Below are 15,619 nucleotides of genomic sequence, written 5' to 3' on the forward strand. Positions count from 1 at the left end.
TAAAGTGCACCACTTTTTGACTTTACCTTAAAAGGACCACACAAATCAGAGTGTACTAGCTTCAATAAATCGGGCTTTCTTCAGGGAGGATGACTATGAAAGGAAACACTTTTCTGTTTGCCAGCTAAACAATGGATACACCTTTTCAGCTTTGCTTGTTTCAATCCAAAAAGCAAACTTTTCTTATCCAAACACGTGATCCCCCTATCGCTCATATGACTCAATCTTCTGTGCCATAATTCTGATAAAGTATCATCTTCCACCATATTTATTGAGTCATTAAGAATAGAGCCATGTGTCACATATAAATAACCAGACTTGACTCCGCGAGCCACTACTAACGAGCCCTTAGTAAGCTTCCATTGGCCATTAAAGAGGGCATTATGGTAACCTTCATTGTCTAATCTTCCTGTGGAGATCAAATTGAAAGGAAAGTCTGGAGCATGCTTGACATCTTGAAGAACTAACATTGAACCATTATTAGTTTTCAAACAAACTGTGCCAACACCAAACACCTTAACTTCACTGGCATTGCCCATCTTTAATACTCCAGAATCAACAGCAGTATAAGATGAGAAAAAAATCTTTTCTTAGTGTGACATGTGAGGTAGCTCCAGAATCTACTATCCAGCTAGTCTCATGGGATACCAAATTGATGATGTTTTCATCATAAGCAAAAAGAAGGTCATCTCGAACAATAGCAGCAACATTGTTCTTGTTATTTTCAACTTTCTTTCCTTCTCTACTGTCTTGATTCAACTTGCGGCAAAACCTTTTGATGTGTCCTTTCTTGCCACAGTGGTTGCACGTAATATTATAGTATTTGGACCTTGACTTACTTCTACTTTTACCTCTATTCCTTGAGCCTCTTGTTCTATCTCTCCCCCGGTCTTTTGTAACCAAGATATCTGTTTGTGAGGACGAACCTTGAGATTTTCTCCTTAATTCCTCGTTCAACACACCACTCTTGGCATATTCCATGGTCACCTTTACCTCAAGGAGCTGAATTTGTCAAAGAAACACGAAGAGTTTCCCAAGAGTCTGGCAGAGTATTAAGAAGCCAAAGTCCTTGTATCTCATCATCAAAATTAACCTCCATTTCCAGATAGCTGATCAAGGACGCCCTGAAAATCATTTATGTGATCAAGGATAGGGCTACCTTCCTTGTATTTAAAGGTCATCAATTGCTTTAGCAGAAACAATTTGTTGTTCTCGATTTTTGAAGCATAAAGAGTCTCTAGCTTTTCCCACAATGATCTCGCATGTATCTCGTTCACAATAAGGTTGCGAACATTATCTTCAACCCATTGCCGTATATATCCACATACTTGTTGGTGCTCGAAATTCCAATCTTCATCGGATATACTCTCGGGTTTATGGACTGAAAAAACGGGTAGATGCATCTTCTTCACGAACAACAAGTCTTTCATCTTGCTTCTCCAAACATTATAATTTCTCTCATTTAAACATACCATCTTTCTCATATTTTCCTCCATTCCGTAACATCCCGGATAAATAACCAAGGCTCTGATTCCACTGTTATGTTAAAAAAGAGGCAAACCCAAAAATAAAGAAGATAAAGAATACCAAATTTTAACGTGAAAAACCCTTCAAAACGAAGGTAAAAACCACGGGATCACAAAGATCCAAAAAACTCCACTATAACAATAAGAGGGTTACAAAAGTTCTCCAAATTGGCTACACAACAAGGGCCAAACACGGAGCAACAATAGCAACAAGAGCAATAACTAATCAATTGAAGAAAGAGTATAATCCACAAAAATGAAGCTGTTGTTTGAGGCTCAAAATCAGATGCTAAGAGCCTCCAAATCCGATCTCCACCGTTCAAATCCAAGACCAAGATATTACGAACACTCAGTCAAAATTTCAGCACGATCCAACGGTTAACGAATCAGAAAATGTGATTTGAAGTTGATTGGTCGGAATAAAAATCTGCAGCAAAACAAATACTTTTCTTCTCTCTTCTCTCTTGATGAAAGCTCTCTCTAAACCACTCTTATGTGCTTAAGTCTTTCAAAGACTTGTATCAATGAGCATAGAATAATTGTCCAAGGTTGTCCTATTTATAGATCATGAGTGGTGCTTTCTCTTAAAGTCAAAACCCACTCAAAATAGGAATAAACATCGAATCCAATTCCGAATAGGAATGGAAACCAAAAGAGAATAGGATTAGGCCATTGGGCCTTTGGCTGGACAATATGGGCATGAGCCCAACAATGAGCAAGGCGTATGATAGATTTGGATGGGAATTTTTAAGGTAGATGCTATTGAAATTGGGTTTTTGCGAAGAATGGGTCCTGAAGTTAATGAATATGGTTACTACTGTTAGATATCAATTCTCTCATGGGGGTACAATATTTGGACAATTTATACCAAGTAGAGGTTTACAGCAAGGTGACTCGTTGTCTCCATATCTATTCCTTGTAGTAGCATAGGGGCTCTCTGTGATACTTAGAACTTATGATCGACGAGGTTTACTTTATGGCATCAAGGTGACTCCTTGGGCACCATCTGTTTCACACCTATTTTTTGCGGACGACGCCTTGTACTTTTTTCAGGCAGAGATCGGCGAGGAAAATATCATTAAACAACTGCCTTGATAGCTATCAGAAAGCTTCTGGACAACAGGTCAATTTGCAAAAATCCAATTTATACTTTAGTCGGAATACATCGGAAGATATGAAGAATGCGGTAAAGGATGCGCTTGGAGTGAAAGAGATTGCTACACCGGGCAAATATCTCGGATTACCATTCATTGTGGGTGGAAAAAAGAAGGACATTTTCCAATATGTATTAGATAAAGTCTGGGAAAAATTGCAAAGTTGGAAGCAAAAATATCTTTCTAGAGCTGGTAAGGAGATCCTACTGAAAACAGTGGTGCAAGTTATCCTAAATTATGTTATGATGCTATTTCTTCTCCCAACAAGCACCGGTGACTCAATCGAGAAAGCAATGAATGGGTTCTGGTAGCGTGTAAAAGGTGGTGACACTAGGGGAATGAGATGGATGGCGTAGGGCTATGTAGACAAAAAGAAAACGGGGGATTGGGGTTTCGAGATGTGCAGAATTTTAATTTGGCTATGCTAGCAAAAACAACATGGAGTTTGTTGACACGATCGGAGGCACTAGTGAGCCAAATATATCAAGCTCGATACTTCCCGACAGGGGATTTGCTTTCAGCAACTAAGGGAAATAACCCCAGTTATGTTTGGCGCTCAGTATGCGCGGGGTTACAGGTCTTACAAGGGGGCTGTGTTAGGCGTATAGGAGATGGACGTACAATAAAAACATTCCACACTCCATGGCTACCATCATAGAAACTGCAAGTTATTCAAAGTGTGTGCCATAATGGGATGGAGGAGATGGTCGTGTCAGAGTTAATATGTGAGGAGACTCGAACATGGAGCGAAGTGAAGCTCAAGACAATGTTTAATGTACATGAGATTGAACTAATACAAAAAATACCACTAAGCTCGACTTCACAGCTAGATAATGGATGTGGTTGTTCGATCCAAAGGGCATGTATACAGTCCGTGGAGGTTACATGAGACTTTATGATCAAGCCAGACATGAAATTGAGGCAAGTCGCCGACGACTTTGGCAATCATTGTGGCAGCTGCGAACCCCACCAAAGATAAAAAACTTTATGTGGAGAACGATGAACAACGTGCTCCCAACATGTGATGAATAATGCAATTTGTCCATTGTGCTGGCAGCACCCCGAAACCATCGAGCACTGCCTCCTTAATTGCACCATGGCTAAGGCATGCTGGCTGCAATCTCGCGTGGGATGGACAGAAACAATATTGAATATGGAGCAATGGTTTAACAAGCTTAATCATACATTGAACAAGAATGCGATTGAAGAAGCAATCATGATATGCTGGGATATTTGGAACTATCGAAATGGTGTAATCTGGAACCAAAGAACGAGTACCGTGGATCGCATACTAGATAAAGCTATTAGCTTCATCAATGAATGGCTACGCACGCCATATGGTTCACATGGGCAGGATAACGAGGAGAATCGAAAGTGGAAACCCCAGATGATTTGGCCCTCAAGTACAATATTGATGCATCCTTCGACCTTGCAACTGGTGAAGCTGGAGCAGGGATGGTTGTTCGGGATAGGCGCAGTGAGTTTTTGAGAGGTAGATCGACATATATAGGGGCAACATTCAGTCCAATGATGGCAGAGGCTTTGGCGGTAAAGGAAGCTCTTAATTGGTTGAAGGTTCACTACAAAGACACCAAGATAGAGCTCGAGATGGATAGTCTACTTGTGAAGAATGCATTGGAGGAGGCCTAAGATATTTACTCGTATTTATCTGACGTGATTTGTGATTGTAAAAACCTATTAAAAAGTTTTCAGTTTCTGTCTTTGTCTGTTGTTCGAAGTTCTGCGAATCAGGTTGCTCATGCATTAGCACGAGTGGCTGATTCTATGTCAGGCTCGGTGGAGTGGAATGCTAGCCCTCCATCCCTTATTGTAGATGCTTTAAATTTTGATTTGAATAGTTAACATGATGATTATTTCAAAAAAAAAACTATCAAAAGACAAAGATATTCTTCTCCAAATGTCTTCTCCCAAAGTCTTTTAAGACTACCAAGGTAAAATTGGGAAAAAAGTATGTCCAAGCTTATTCTATGTAAAACCAACACATATTTTATATCATAAATCAAATATTTATTTGAAAAAATATATTCACAAAAAAGTTCTTGTTAGTTTTATTTAATCTTTTTAGTATATTTCCCATATTATAATTCTAGTCTAATTTGTTTGCAGATACTACCCAAGATAAAATAGATGATCACGTGACTCCAGAGTAATTTAAAAGAACGACTGAAATATTTGAGTATATCAATTTCTTAATTTTCTTAAACAAATTTTAGTTTTTTAAAACAGTTTCTCAATTATTGTCATTTTCTTATTATTTTATATAAAAAAAATGCTATAAATCATATTATAAAATGAGTTAAAATTTTATAAAATTTTTTACATCTTAAAAAGCAAATACAGGAATTACCTTCACAAACATAATTGGTGACTTTATAAAATAAAAAAAAACAATCTTCTTAAATGCAGGTGAAAGTACATCGATAGTGTAAGGATATATGTACACTTTTTGACTTTTGAAAAGCTAATGGTGGAATTAGAATGGGTTTCCATCTGAAGGAGCGTTAAATAGTTGGCCGGATAAAATCTGCTGTCTCTTGCCCAACCCAATTGTTAGACGAGGGAGATGGGGGACGACGGGGTGAAGAACGAGGCAATGGAGATATTGGGGATGTTCCAAGTGCTGCCTCGTCTCGTCGTCTTCGATCTCGATTACACTCTCTGGCCTTTTTATTGGTAATTTCCATCTCTTTATAATCACCTAGCTTTTTTATTCCAAATATTATACAATCACTCGTTTATTCTGGACTCCATTTACATCCTCCGTTTCTTTTTATAATTATTTTTGGCTGTTCTCTTCTGTAATTCTATTGATCATGATATACACTCTTTGGGAAAGCTTCATTTCTTTTGCCTTACCCATAGGCTGCTAGGTAATGGGCTTGCAACATAGGTATTTACAGATAATTGGTAACAACCGTGTTTTAGTATAAATATCTTCATGTAAGGTACCATATCCGATACATATTATCCACGTGTACTGGAATATTTTTTAGCTATAACAGCAACCTTTTTAAGCTAAATTATTTTTCCATACTGGAATAAAATGGGCTCGTATAGAGTGGAATGGTTGTCAAGGATTCGTATAGCCAAATACCACTAGTTTGGGATTGGAATGTTGCTGATCTGCTTCTGACTCTATCATCAAAAGATAGAGTCACAGGCAGCAGATCGAGGACTGTTTTATTTATGTGTGAATGTATAATGGGAGAGTGACATTCATATTTATGCAAGGTAAGTGGTTAAGAACTTTAAGGGCATTCGTAGTTTTCAGTTTCTAGCCTGAGTAATTGGTAGGCCAACTTGAGATAGGAGAGTGCTTGTAGAGGCTATTAGTTGATCATGTTTGTGGTTAACCTCTCAAATTTGTTCAGCCATGTCGTTGCAGCTTATTACTAATGAAAATAGAAATGCCATGATTTTGAAATTCCCTTGAAAGTTTGGCCAACAAAAGACTCGGATCACGTTTACTATTGTCATATTGCGTATTTCGTTAATAAGCAGGGAAAGCATCCAAGTCCTTCTTAAGAGGATGAACTGATTGATATGAGGATAAGTCGTTTAAAGAGGTGACATATCAGTGAATTCCGATGATAAGGAATTAGGAACCACGATAAATTGCTGTGATCTACTTGAAAAGGGAAACCACATAGAGATTATAACAACTGAAAAGGAGGTTTGCATCTTGCAAATTTGCAAGCATGACATTATTTAGTGTTCTGTTTTGGCTAAAGAAATAGTAACATCAGATCTGGAAACACTGATAATTGGAATTTGGAACTAAGAAGTCACTCAAGGAAATCTTGAATCTCAACGTAGATCGCAAGTGTTAGTGCAATTCTGGAATCTCGATTTTTATTAGAAGCTAATTGCAAAAGCTTGGTCCATAACAATTTGATTTCAGGTGTGCCATGTTTTCCTTCCATTGAGGACTACTGGAATCGGGGGCATATATGTTTTTTATTATCCATGTTCATTATAATTCAGCAAATAAGGACATGTAAGAGTTGATAGAAGGATAAACATTTTGTTAAAAAACGCAAACACCAATGGTAGATCAACCAAATTCATTTGATAAAGATATTGGTTTAATCAACTTGAATATAAACCATACAGGATCTCGGACCCACGGAATAACCTAATGGCTTGCGATGCTGTTGGCCAGATTATGAAGGTATAGTAGGTGTGATTCAATATTAGCATGTGGGATAGAAAGGCTTTTTTTGGGGCCATTCACATGCTGTACAAGACTCGGGAATTTCAGGGCATCGAGAAAGATAGGCTGCTGATATAGGTGGTTGTTGAAGTCAATAAACAATTCTGACATATTATGACCATGGGATTTCAGAAGTAAGATGTGTTTAAGATGGAAATTTGTATTTAGCAAGGTCCGTTCTGGATTTAAGTTGGTCCATATGTAATGGTATCCGGTGCTTAGAATTTTGTAGGTAAGGGTCGTTCACTTTTTGAGGGATCTGCTCGTCGGCATTGAATTGACAGAGGTGGATTCTTAGGGCATACTTTTTACCTTTTCATACTCGCTCTTTGAGAACCAAGTCATACACGGCCATATGAAAATTCTTGAGCTCTTTGTCACATAAGACTGTTGAAGTGTATCCATGACTCGACTTGAATATTCCCCTAACCTTTTGTTTCCTGGAAATAACATTGCATTTTTTGTTTAAATTCTGCTTAAAATTGGTCTTCTGATAATTTTTTCTGTTTTCTTCTAGTGAATGCCGCTCAAAACAGCAAATGCCATATTTATATCCTCATGCCAAAGGCATTTTATCTGCCCTCAAGGACAAGGGAGTTAATATTGCTATTGCCTCAAGATCACCGACGCCTGATATAGCAAACACTTTTCTTGATAAGTTGGGCCTAACATCAATATTTGCAGCCAAGGTGAGATGATGGAAAACTTTAAACTACTTTCGGCCTTACTCCTTTTGGTGCACTCACACTCAATTTTTTCCTTATGGCTAACTTTGTTTTCCATTTAGGTTTCCCTTACTTTTTACAACATAACACAACTTCCTTTTGTAGTATGAGTTGACTTCCGCTAACTCACTTCATGGTTTTAGAAAGCAAAATACACTAGGAGCGAAAGTGTATAGAAAATGATGAAAATAAAACTTCTCTAATACCTTATGGTAGGCTGAAGCTGAGCATCCAATTCCAGTGTGTGAAGTAAGAGGTCTAGTATTATATGATTCATGTACTCGTTTACCAGTAGGTTTCTTATATGGTTGTGTGTAATTATGTAGTATGGGCGTGTTTAAAAGCGTTGCCCGGTGCATTAAGCTCCCGCTACGCGTGGGATTGGGATAAGTGTCCGACCACATTGGGCCTATTTTATGGGTATTTCTAGAATGTTCGATTTTTTTTCATGTTTTAAAGAATCCACATGAAGTACACCCATCCATATCACCATTTGGCATGGGTACGTGAAGCAAAATTAAAGATATGTGTAACATAGGGAGCCCCCAGATTTGTGGTAATATGGCCCAAATGCTAGAGGACTTGGTATTGGATCTCATCTTGTAGCACATATCTTCTTTAAGGAACACGAAGGGGCATGATTTACTTCGAAGGTATGGTTAGGTCTCAAGAATGTTATGAGTGGGTCTCTCAAGAATGAGGTCACCTTTGGCTGGGAATTGTGATAGGCAAAAACCATGAACTAGAATTTTGAGTTCTTGAGAGGTAAGAAGTTATTTAGTGGATAAAAAAGTACACCATAATGCACCTTCAGCTATTAGGGCCAAATAATAGAAGAATTTTGCACTAAGCGCCTTTAATAATGAGCCAGGTCTTTATGACAAAAAGAGGGGGGGGGGGGGGGGGGGGGGGTATAATAAAGTGCTCTAATGCTATTAGCCTGACGTTTTGTCTGCAATTGTTTAGCTAAGTTTTTGACAAAAGCACTAGAACATCCTATTGTTTTAACAAGCCAAGGAGCCATGAGGAAACTAAAACTCTAAAATCACTGACAAAATTGTCTTTAACTCGATATTTTAATACAGCACCTTCAAGCACTATATGACGAACAATTGAAACACTCATTTCTTGTCAACCAAAGAAACTATACTTTGAAAGAAAGAATAAAATTTGAGTACTGAGCATAATAAAAAATAAATAAATAAGAAACTGATATAATCATATAATGCATCCAGTTCTAAATTAGAGCACTGTCACGATGGTGTTGCTACACTTCTTTGCTAACTGTTACAAATAGCTGTACTTTTTACATTTTTCAATGAGATTTTCTCATGAATCACGTTCTCTACAGATTGGTTTCCTCAGCCTTTTAGGGATAATGATTTTGAGAACTCGAACTCTATTTGTAGCTGCTGGTATTATAAAGCAAACTTAATGATAATAATATCTGAAAGTTGACATCATGAATGCAGCTGGATTTTAACTTTTTGCAGCTCTAAAGTTGGTGATATATGTGTATGGCCATAATCTGAATGCTTAGAGTTGCAGGAAATATTTTCCAGTTGGACACACAAAACCGAACACTTTCAGAAGATCAATAGGAGGACAGGGGTGCCTTATAGGGAGATGCTGTTCTTTGATGATGAGGATCGTAATATAGAGTCGGTAAAAATCTCTTCCCTGTGAAATTTGCTCAGGAAAAAAAAACTCTTCCTGTGAATCACGTGATGCTTTTCTGTTGATCTTTCTATCATTTCCCACTTGTTACCTGAGGCTAATATCATCTATAGTACTGTCATGTACTTCAGGAGACTCGCTAAGAGTACATGGTGGTTTTATATTGTAGGTTTCGAAGATGGGCGTGACAAGCATATTGGTGGATGATGGGGTAAATCTTGGGGCTTTGAAGCAGGGTCTCTCAGAGTTTGCTCAGAATTCAGCTTCAGGAAAAAAGAACGAAGAAAAACGGCTGCCAGATTCATCATAAAGTGATGAGCTACACTAATCCAATTGTACAAGATCCCCACTTGCATTTAGGGGTCATATCACAGTTCGACATTTGCATTTTGATACATTTAAGAAAAAATTTATGTCAATATGGAACTTTTTGAACAATTGTATGCATTAAAAGCGGTGGTTATCACTGGTATCAGCTTTGAATCTTTGAATTTGATATATCCATTTTCTTTCACAATAAAACAGACCAATTATAGTTCATTTGAAGAGATGTGTTTTAGCATGCTCAAGCCATTATATAAGGCCTGTTCTCTGCCAGTTATTTTGGTGTTGCAGTATTTCAAATACACTTCCAACGTAAGTAATCATATAACATTCTCAAAATTTATATAAACTGGATATTTTCATAACTCGTCAAAGTAAGAGAGGTAATTGTAACATCTAGGACTTTTTTTTTTAAAAAAAAAAAAGAAGCTTTAAGTTACAATTACTGGACCTCCAGCAACATTCTCAAAACTGTAGAACTAAAACAGTTTCAATATCACGTTTAACTAGATTAAGTAGAAATTTAAGTTCTAAGACTTAAGACTGACCAATCTTCCTTTAGAAAAGGAACCACAGGTTAGTGACCAGCACATGAACCAATATACAGATTTCCATATTTCTTTTAGCAACAAATGAAGAATCATTGATTGCATTGAAAGAATATTATAGTACCACAAATACAACGAAATGCAGAAAGTTCCATAATCCTTGAGTCTCGTCTGTTTGCCATCCAGATTTGCAAATCTTGGAGAACACCACTACAAAAGGTTTTCTTTTTTTTTTTTTTTTTTTTTTTGGTGTTTGAAGTACAGAACTGCTCCCCCATTTCAAAAATGGCCTAACAGTTGAGCTCTACCAATGGAGTTCTTTCATCAGTTCCTGTTTTGGCAGTTGAGAAAGGAGTTCCAGTATATTGGCCTTTCCCTAAATTACTAAGTGATGGCTCTTCTACTTCCTCAGGGTTCCCCAATATTTTTTCTAGCTGTCGTTCAAGCGCAACATCTTCAAAGCAAACTTCACTGATTCTTCCAGCGATTCCTTCCATTTGTATTAGTAATTCCTCCCTATCAACTGAAAGTTTCTTATTTTCTTCAAGCAAATCATTTTTCTGAGATTCAATCTCCTGAATTCGGGCCTCCAAATGCATCCGTTCATTGCCAAAATGAGCTTTCAGCTCATCCAATTCCTTTTTACTTGCTTGCAACAATGTTTCCAGCTGCCCCTCCTTCTGTCTTGAATCAGACAAGGATTTATTTAGAAGTTCAAATTTCTGATGTGTATCACCCAATTTCACCTCTAACTCAGCAATCACATTGTTTTTCTCTTTAATCTCAAGCATTTTTAGACTCTCAGCAGTCTCCAAAGCTGTAAAAGCAATTTCTTTACAGATTACATCATCCTCCAAATCTTTGGCCCGTTCAAGAAGATGTTGTATTTCACCGTCTTTCTCTTTCACAGTCAGCAACAGGCTCTCCTTCTCCTGATCAAAAGCCTTCAGGGCATCTGATTGTGCTTGCTCATTTTGAAGGTCTTTATCAGCTAACTCTTGCTCCAAGCAAGAAATCTTAGTTTGAAGAATTTCTATGCTACTATCCTTGCCTTTTGCAATTTGACAATATTGTAGCTTTTCCTGATTTAAAGCTTCCACTGCCTCTGTTCTTTCAACAATCTTCAACTCGAGTTCTGTAATCTCTTGTTGTAGCTCATTTGTTTTGGCTTCTCTCTCCTTCAAAATCCCAAGTAAGCTCTCCTGCTCTTGCTTTTGGCCCAACCGGTTCTCTTCAAGGCAGTCTTTAAGCTTTCCTGCTTCAGCTTTCCACTTCTCTAGTTCAAGTTTGCTCTCTTTGACTTCAGCCCTTGCTTTGGCCAGGTCAGCTTTGGCTTCTTCTGAAGCATCAGAAGCATCTTTCAGAGCATTACCCAATTGCAGGACCTGTCCCCTGAGGTGAAATTGGCAATCAGATGACTCTTCAAGCATCTTTTTATACTCACTCAGTTCTGCCTCTAAAAGGATTGCTTGTTCACGCTTCTGATGTAGATTTTTGCTATTCGGTTCCAGATCCGCCTTTGCTCTAGAGAGTTCCTTGCTCAAGGCATGGATTTCTGATTTTAAGACCATGATTAACACAGATATCTCACCATTAAGAACATCGCACGCATCACGGCAATTTTCCAGCTCTTTTTCTAGCTCTTCTATGTGCTTTTCTTTACCTTTTAATTCAGACATGCATCTGTTCATATCTTCTGTAACTTTTCCTATCTGAGAGCTCCATTCAGCTTCTTTTTCTTTGAGGTTTAAGGAGCACTTTGTGTGTAACTGCTTCAAATCCTGAAAATTGGTACGCAGTTTCTTCAGTGCAGAAGTGGAAGCAGCATCCTGGAGTTGAGCCTCTTGAATCTCTTTGAGAGATCCTCGTAACTCTTTATTTTCTTGTTCAATCTGCATACTTTGGCATTTTAGATCCTTGAACAGTGTCTCTTTTATCCGGAGTAAGTTTCTTAACTCTCCAATTTCTTCATCCCTCTTGATGGTCAACTTCTCGAGCTTTGAGTTTGCTTCTTGGCACTCTAAAGAGATATCATGAAATCGAGATCTGAACTCAGACACTTCAATTTCCAGAATTCTTCTTCTGCTTTCTTGATGTGCTAAAGCTTGGTTACACATCCTCAATTGGCTTTGGAGGCCTTCTGAGATTCGTGCCTGAGAATCCAACCTTTCTTGCAATGACGAAATCTCTTCAAGCATTGCTGACTTCTCCCGTCCCCACTCCACCTTACTAGTTTTGAACTGATCATGGATCCTTTCATGAGCTTCTTCAAGGTGTTTAAACTGCTCGCCCTTCCATTTCAGCTGATCTTTTGCAATCCTATTTTCTTCCTCAAGTTTTTGGATAATGTCGTCTCCATCTTTCAGATCCTTGGATGCTGGTGCTTTTAGCTCTGATTCAATTTCCTGCCTAACTGACACGAGTTGCTTAAGAGCGTTGATTTCTTTATTACTTGTACCAATCTGCATTTCCAAATCTTGAATTCTGGATATTGCTTCATCCAAAGAGAACACCAAATCCTTGTTTTGTACCTCCAACTTTCCAATTTTCTCCCTATAATCTTGTTGCAGCTTCTCATGAGCAGAACTAAGATTCTGGAGACATGATTCTTTCTCATGCAGACTGGACTTTAGGTCATCACAGAGTTTCTTGATCTCAAATATTTCCTCAGATTTGACAAATAAGTCATTTGCCCGTCTTTCAATCTCCAGCTTAGCTTCTTGAAGTTTCGCAAATTGATCAATGTGGGCTTTCCGCAAACTCTCCGTCAAATCCGATTTGGTCCGGCACTCTTCTCTGAGCTTTTCCACCTCTCCTTTAACAGCATCTAGCTCCTCATAAACTTTGTCCATTTGCCTAGCTTCGTATGTTGATTATGATTTTTCTGATGCACAAACACAAGTCAACGAATTCTTTTTGTTTTTTCCCTTCACATTAATGCTTCAGCTGAAAGGATAAAAGCTAATAGTTCAATTTTCACTTTCAAAATGAATCATCAGAGTATAAAGAACTGTTGAACAACAAACGAAGCTATTTTGCCATCTATAACCACTCTCCCAAGGAGAATTATCAATCACTAACAAAATCAAGCTTAACAGAAGCTGGGCCTCATCGATCCATGAAACGTAATTGGATCATGGTGCACAGATTAGACAATAAATAGACAAACAAAGACATAAGCAATTATCCTCCGTCTCTCAAACTCAGGGGTGAAGCTAAAGGAAGGTAAGGGTTCAATTCTATCCCCTTCGCCAAAAAACTGTACTGTTCAAATAGTTCGTGCCTAGTGAACAAGTCCCTACAAATCCAAAAGAACTTTGACTAATTCTACCCCGAACAAGTTCCAAAGCTTTTATAGGCGAAATTGATTAAATAATCACTACTCTTACCACAAAAAAAAAAAAAAAAAAAAGTCGAACTTTTCATTACCCTTTAACCCCGTTTTCAGGAAAGAAAGATTGCTCAAAGAAGAAAATCTTGAGGTTAACCAAATTATACAGGACACCCACGAATCGATTGACCAAATCGAGAAAAGGCTCAATATTAACTTGAAGACAGAGAATAACAAGACATTTCTACAGAAATTGGGAAGCAAAAGACACTGCAAATGAACATGAGAAAGATCTAGATAATATAGCATTTCGGAGCTATATGAGACCACTATTAAACAATTCGAAACATAATGAAAATTTACCTTTTATTAGAAACATAAAATAGTGGAATTCACTGGTATAATCGGCTGTCGTTATCAAAATATTAGGGTTTTCTGGGCACTGACAGAGCGACATGGAGAGGGGCTTTGAAGCGGGAACTTTCTTAGATATGTTTTTAAAATTTGGAAAATCGCACCGCTTATTTGTCTATTCATATAATTCCACCCCTCCCCGCTCCTTTTTTTTTTTTCTTTTTTTGGTGGGGAATAAAAGCATATATTAATAATGTAAAATATTACCTGTTGAAAAAAAAAATTGTACCCAATAGATAATTCAACATCCAAAGTATTCCTTTTGAACCATAGTGTCATGAATTGAATATTAGCCCCCGTTTGGCTATAGATTTTGCCAAGTTTCTTTTAAAAAAAATTTTGGCAAAAACCTGTTTATTTATAGATTTTATTCATATTTTGGCAAACTTTGAAAATAAAATTTTCAAATCCCAAAACTAGCTCTACACATATTTTTGGCTCAAAATATTACCTTTGTATTTTTTTAACAATTTTAAAAATTACCCCAAACTTTTATATTTATAAAAAAAAAAATGCACCATCTATTATGAGCCAACTAATCCACCAGCTAGTTACTATTATTTTTTTACTAATGGATCTTGTAATATTATTGCAATTTGACGAATTGTAGTAACTAGTGATTGTGTTATTAGCAATTTATATTAAATATCAGGTTAAGATTTTAGGATATTGTATTATGTAGTTCATTATAAAAATGATGATTTTGTGCCAGCTTATCTATGTTCGAGACTAGTTTGTAATAATGATAACGAGTGACATCTATGATGGTTCTGCATATACAGGATTAGCAAGTTTGTTTGTTTGGTAGGTTGGGTATTTTTGATAGTTTTTAGAACTTATGGGTGCATATAAGTCACGTTTCATATTGTTTTAAAAAAAAATGAAATATGTTTAATGTCCAAACGGATTTTTATCTTCAAACCAAACTTCACGCGAATCAGTTTTTTTTAAACAAATTTGGGAATATATGGTCAAATACTAGCTTAGTATCTTCTAGGCCAGTAACTAGGGGTAGCTGGCGAAGTGTAACGACCCGACCAGATGTTTTGAGGTCTAGCGCATCGTTCGACGGTTTGAGGCCTTGAGTAGCTTCACTTCATGTACTACGACTTGTACGTGTGGTCGGAACAGGATTTTGGGAAGTTCGGAGTTGATTCGGAAGGAAAATTCTAATTTCGGAAGCTTTAAGTTGGAATAATCGACTAAGGTTTGACTTTTAAGTAAACGACTTCGGAATCGGAATTTAAAAGTTCCAATAGGTTCGTATGATAATTTCAGACTTGGGCGTATGTTCAGGTTGAGTATCGGGTGGTCCGGAAGCATTTCAGCGCTTATTGTGGGAAGTTGGCATTTTGAAGGTTTAAGAATTTCTTATGTTTGGTTTGAAGTGTACTTTGGTGTTATTGATGTCCGTTTGGAGTTCCGAGCCTTGGAATAGGTTCGTATCGTGAACTGTGACTTGCACGCAAAGTTTAGCGTCATTTCGGAATGCCTCGATATGGTTCGGATGCGTTCGTCGATATTTGGAAGTTTGAAAGTTTAAAGAAAGGTTTCTATCGTCGATTCGTAATTTTGATTTTGTTCGACGTGATTTGAGGCTTCGACTAAGTTCGTATAGCGATTTGGGATGTGTTGGTATGTTTAGACGGGGTCCCGGGGGCCTCGGATGCGAATCGAATTGGAATC

The 15,619-nt window shown here is 37.5% G+C and overlaps 2 protein-coding genes across 2 annotated transcripts; one reads left to right on the forward strand and one right to left on the reverse strand.

The window, feature by feature from the left end:
* Positions 5,127-9,862, forward strand: LOC109234088 (magnesium-dependent phosphatase 1-like). The gene is made up of 4 exons (XM_019399934.1): positions 5,127-5,374; positions 7,432-7,603; positions 9,188-9,304; positions 9,486-9,862. Exons 1-4 carry the CDS (start codon positions 5,265-5,267, stop codon positions 9,624-9,626), a joined length of 540 nt encoding a protein of 179 aa, XP_019255479.1. The 5' UTR covers positions 5,127-5,264; the 3' UTR covers positions 9,627-9,862.
* Positions 10,414-14,019, reverse strand: LOC109234089 (uncharacterized protein At4g38062-like). The gene is made up of 2 exons (XM_019399935.1): positions 13,883-14,019; positions 10,414-13,134 (listed from the first exon to the last, which is right to left on the reverse strand). The coding sequence occupies exon 2, from the start codon at positions 13,038-13,040 to the stop codon at positions 10,479-10,481; it is 2,562 nt and encodes an 853-aa protein (XP_019255480.1). The 5' UTR covers positions 13,041-13,134; positions 13,883-14,019; the 3' UTR covers positions 10,414-10,478.

The sequence above is a fragment of the Nicotiana attenuata genome, chromosome 11 (genome assembly GCF_001879085.1).
Source record: "Nicotiana attenuata strain UT chromosome 11, NIATTr2, whole genome shotgun sequence".
NCBI classification, from domain to species: domain Eukaryota; kingdom Viridiplantae; phylum Streptophyta; class Magnoliopsida; order Solanales; family Solanaceae; genus Nicotiana; species Nicotiana attenuata.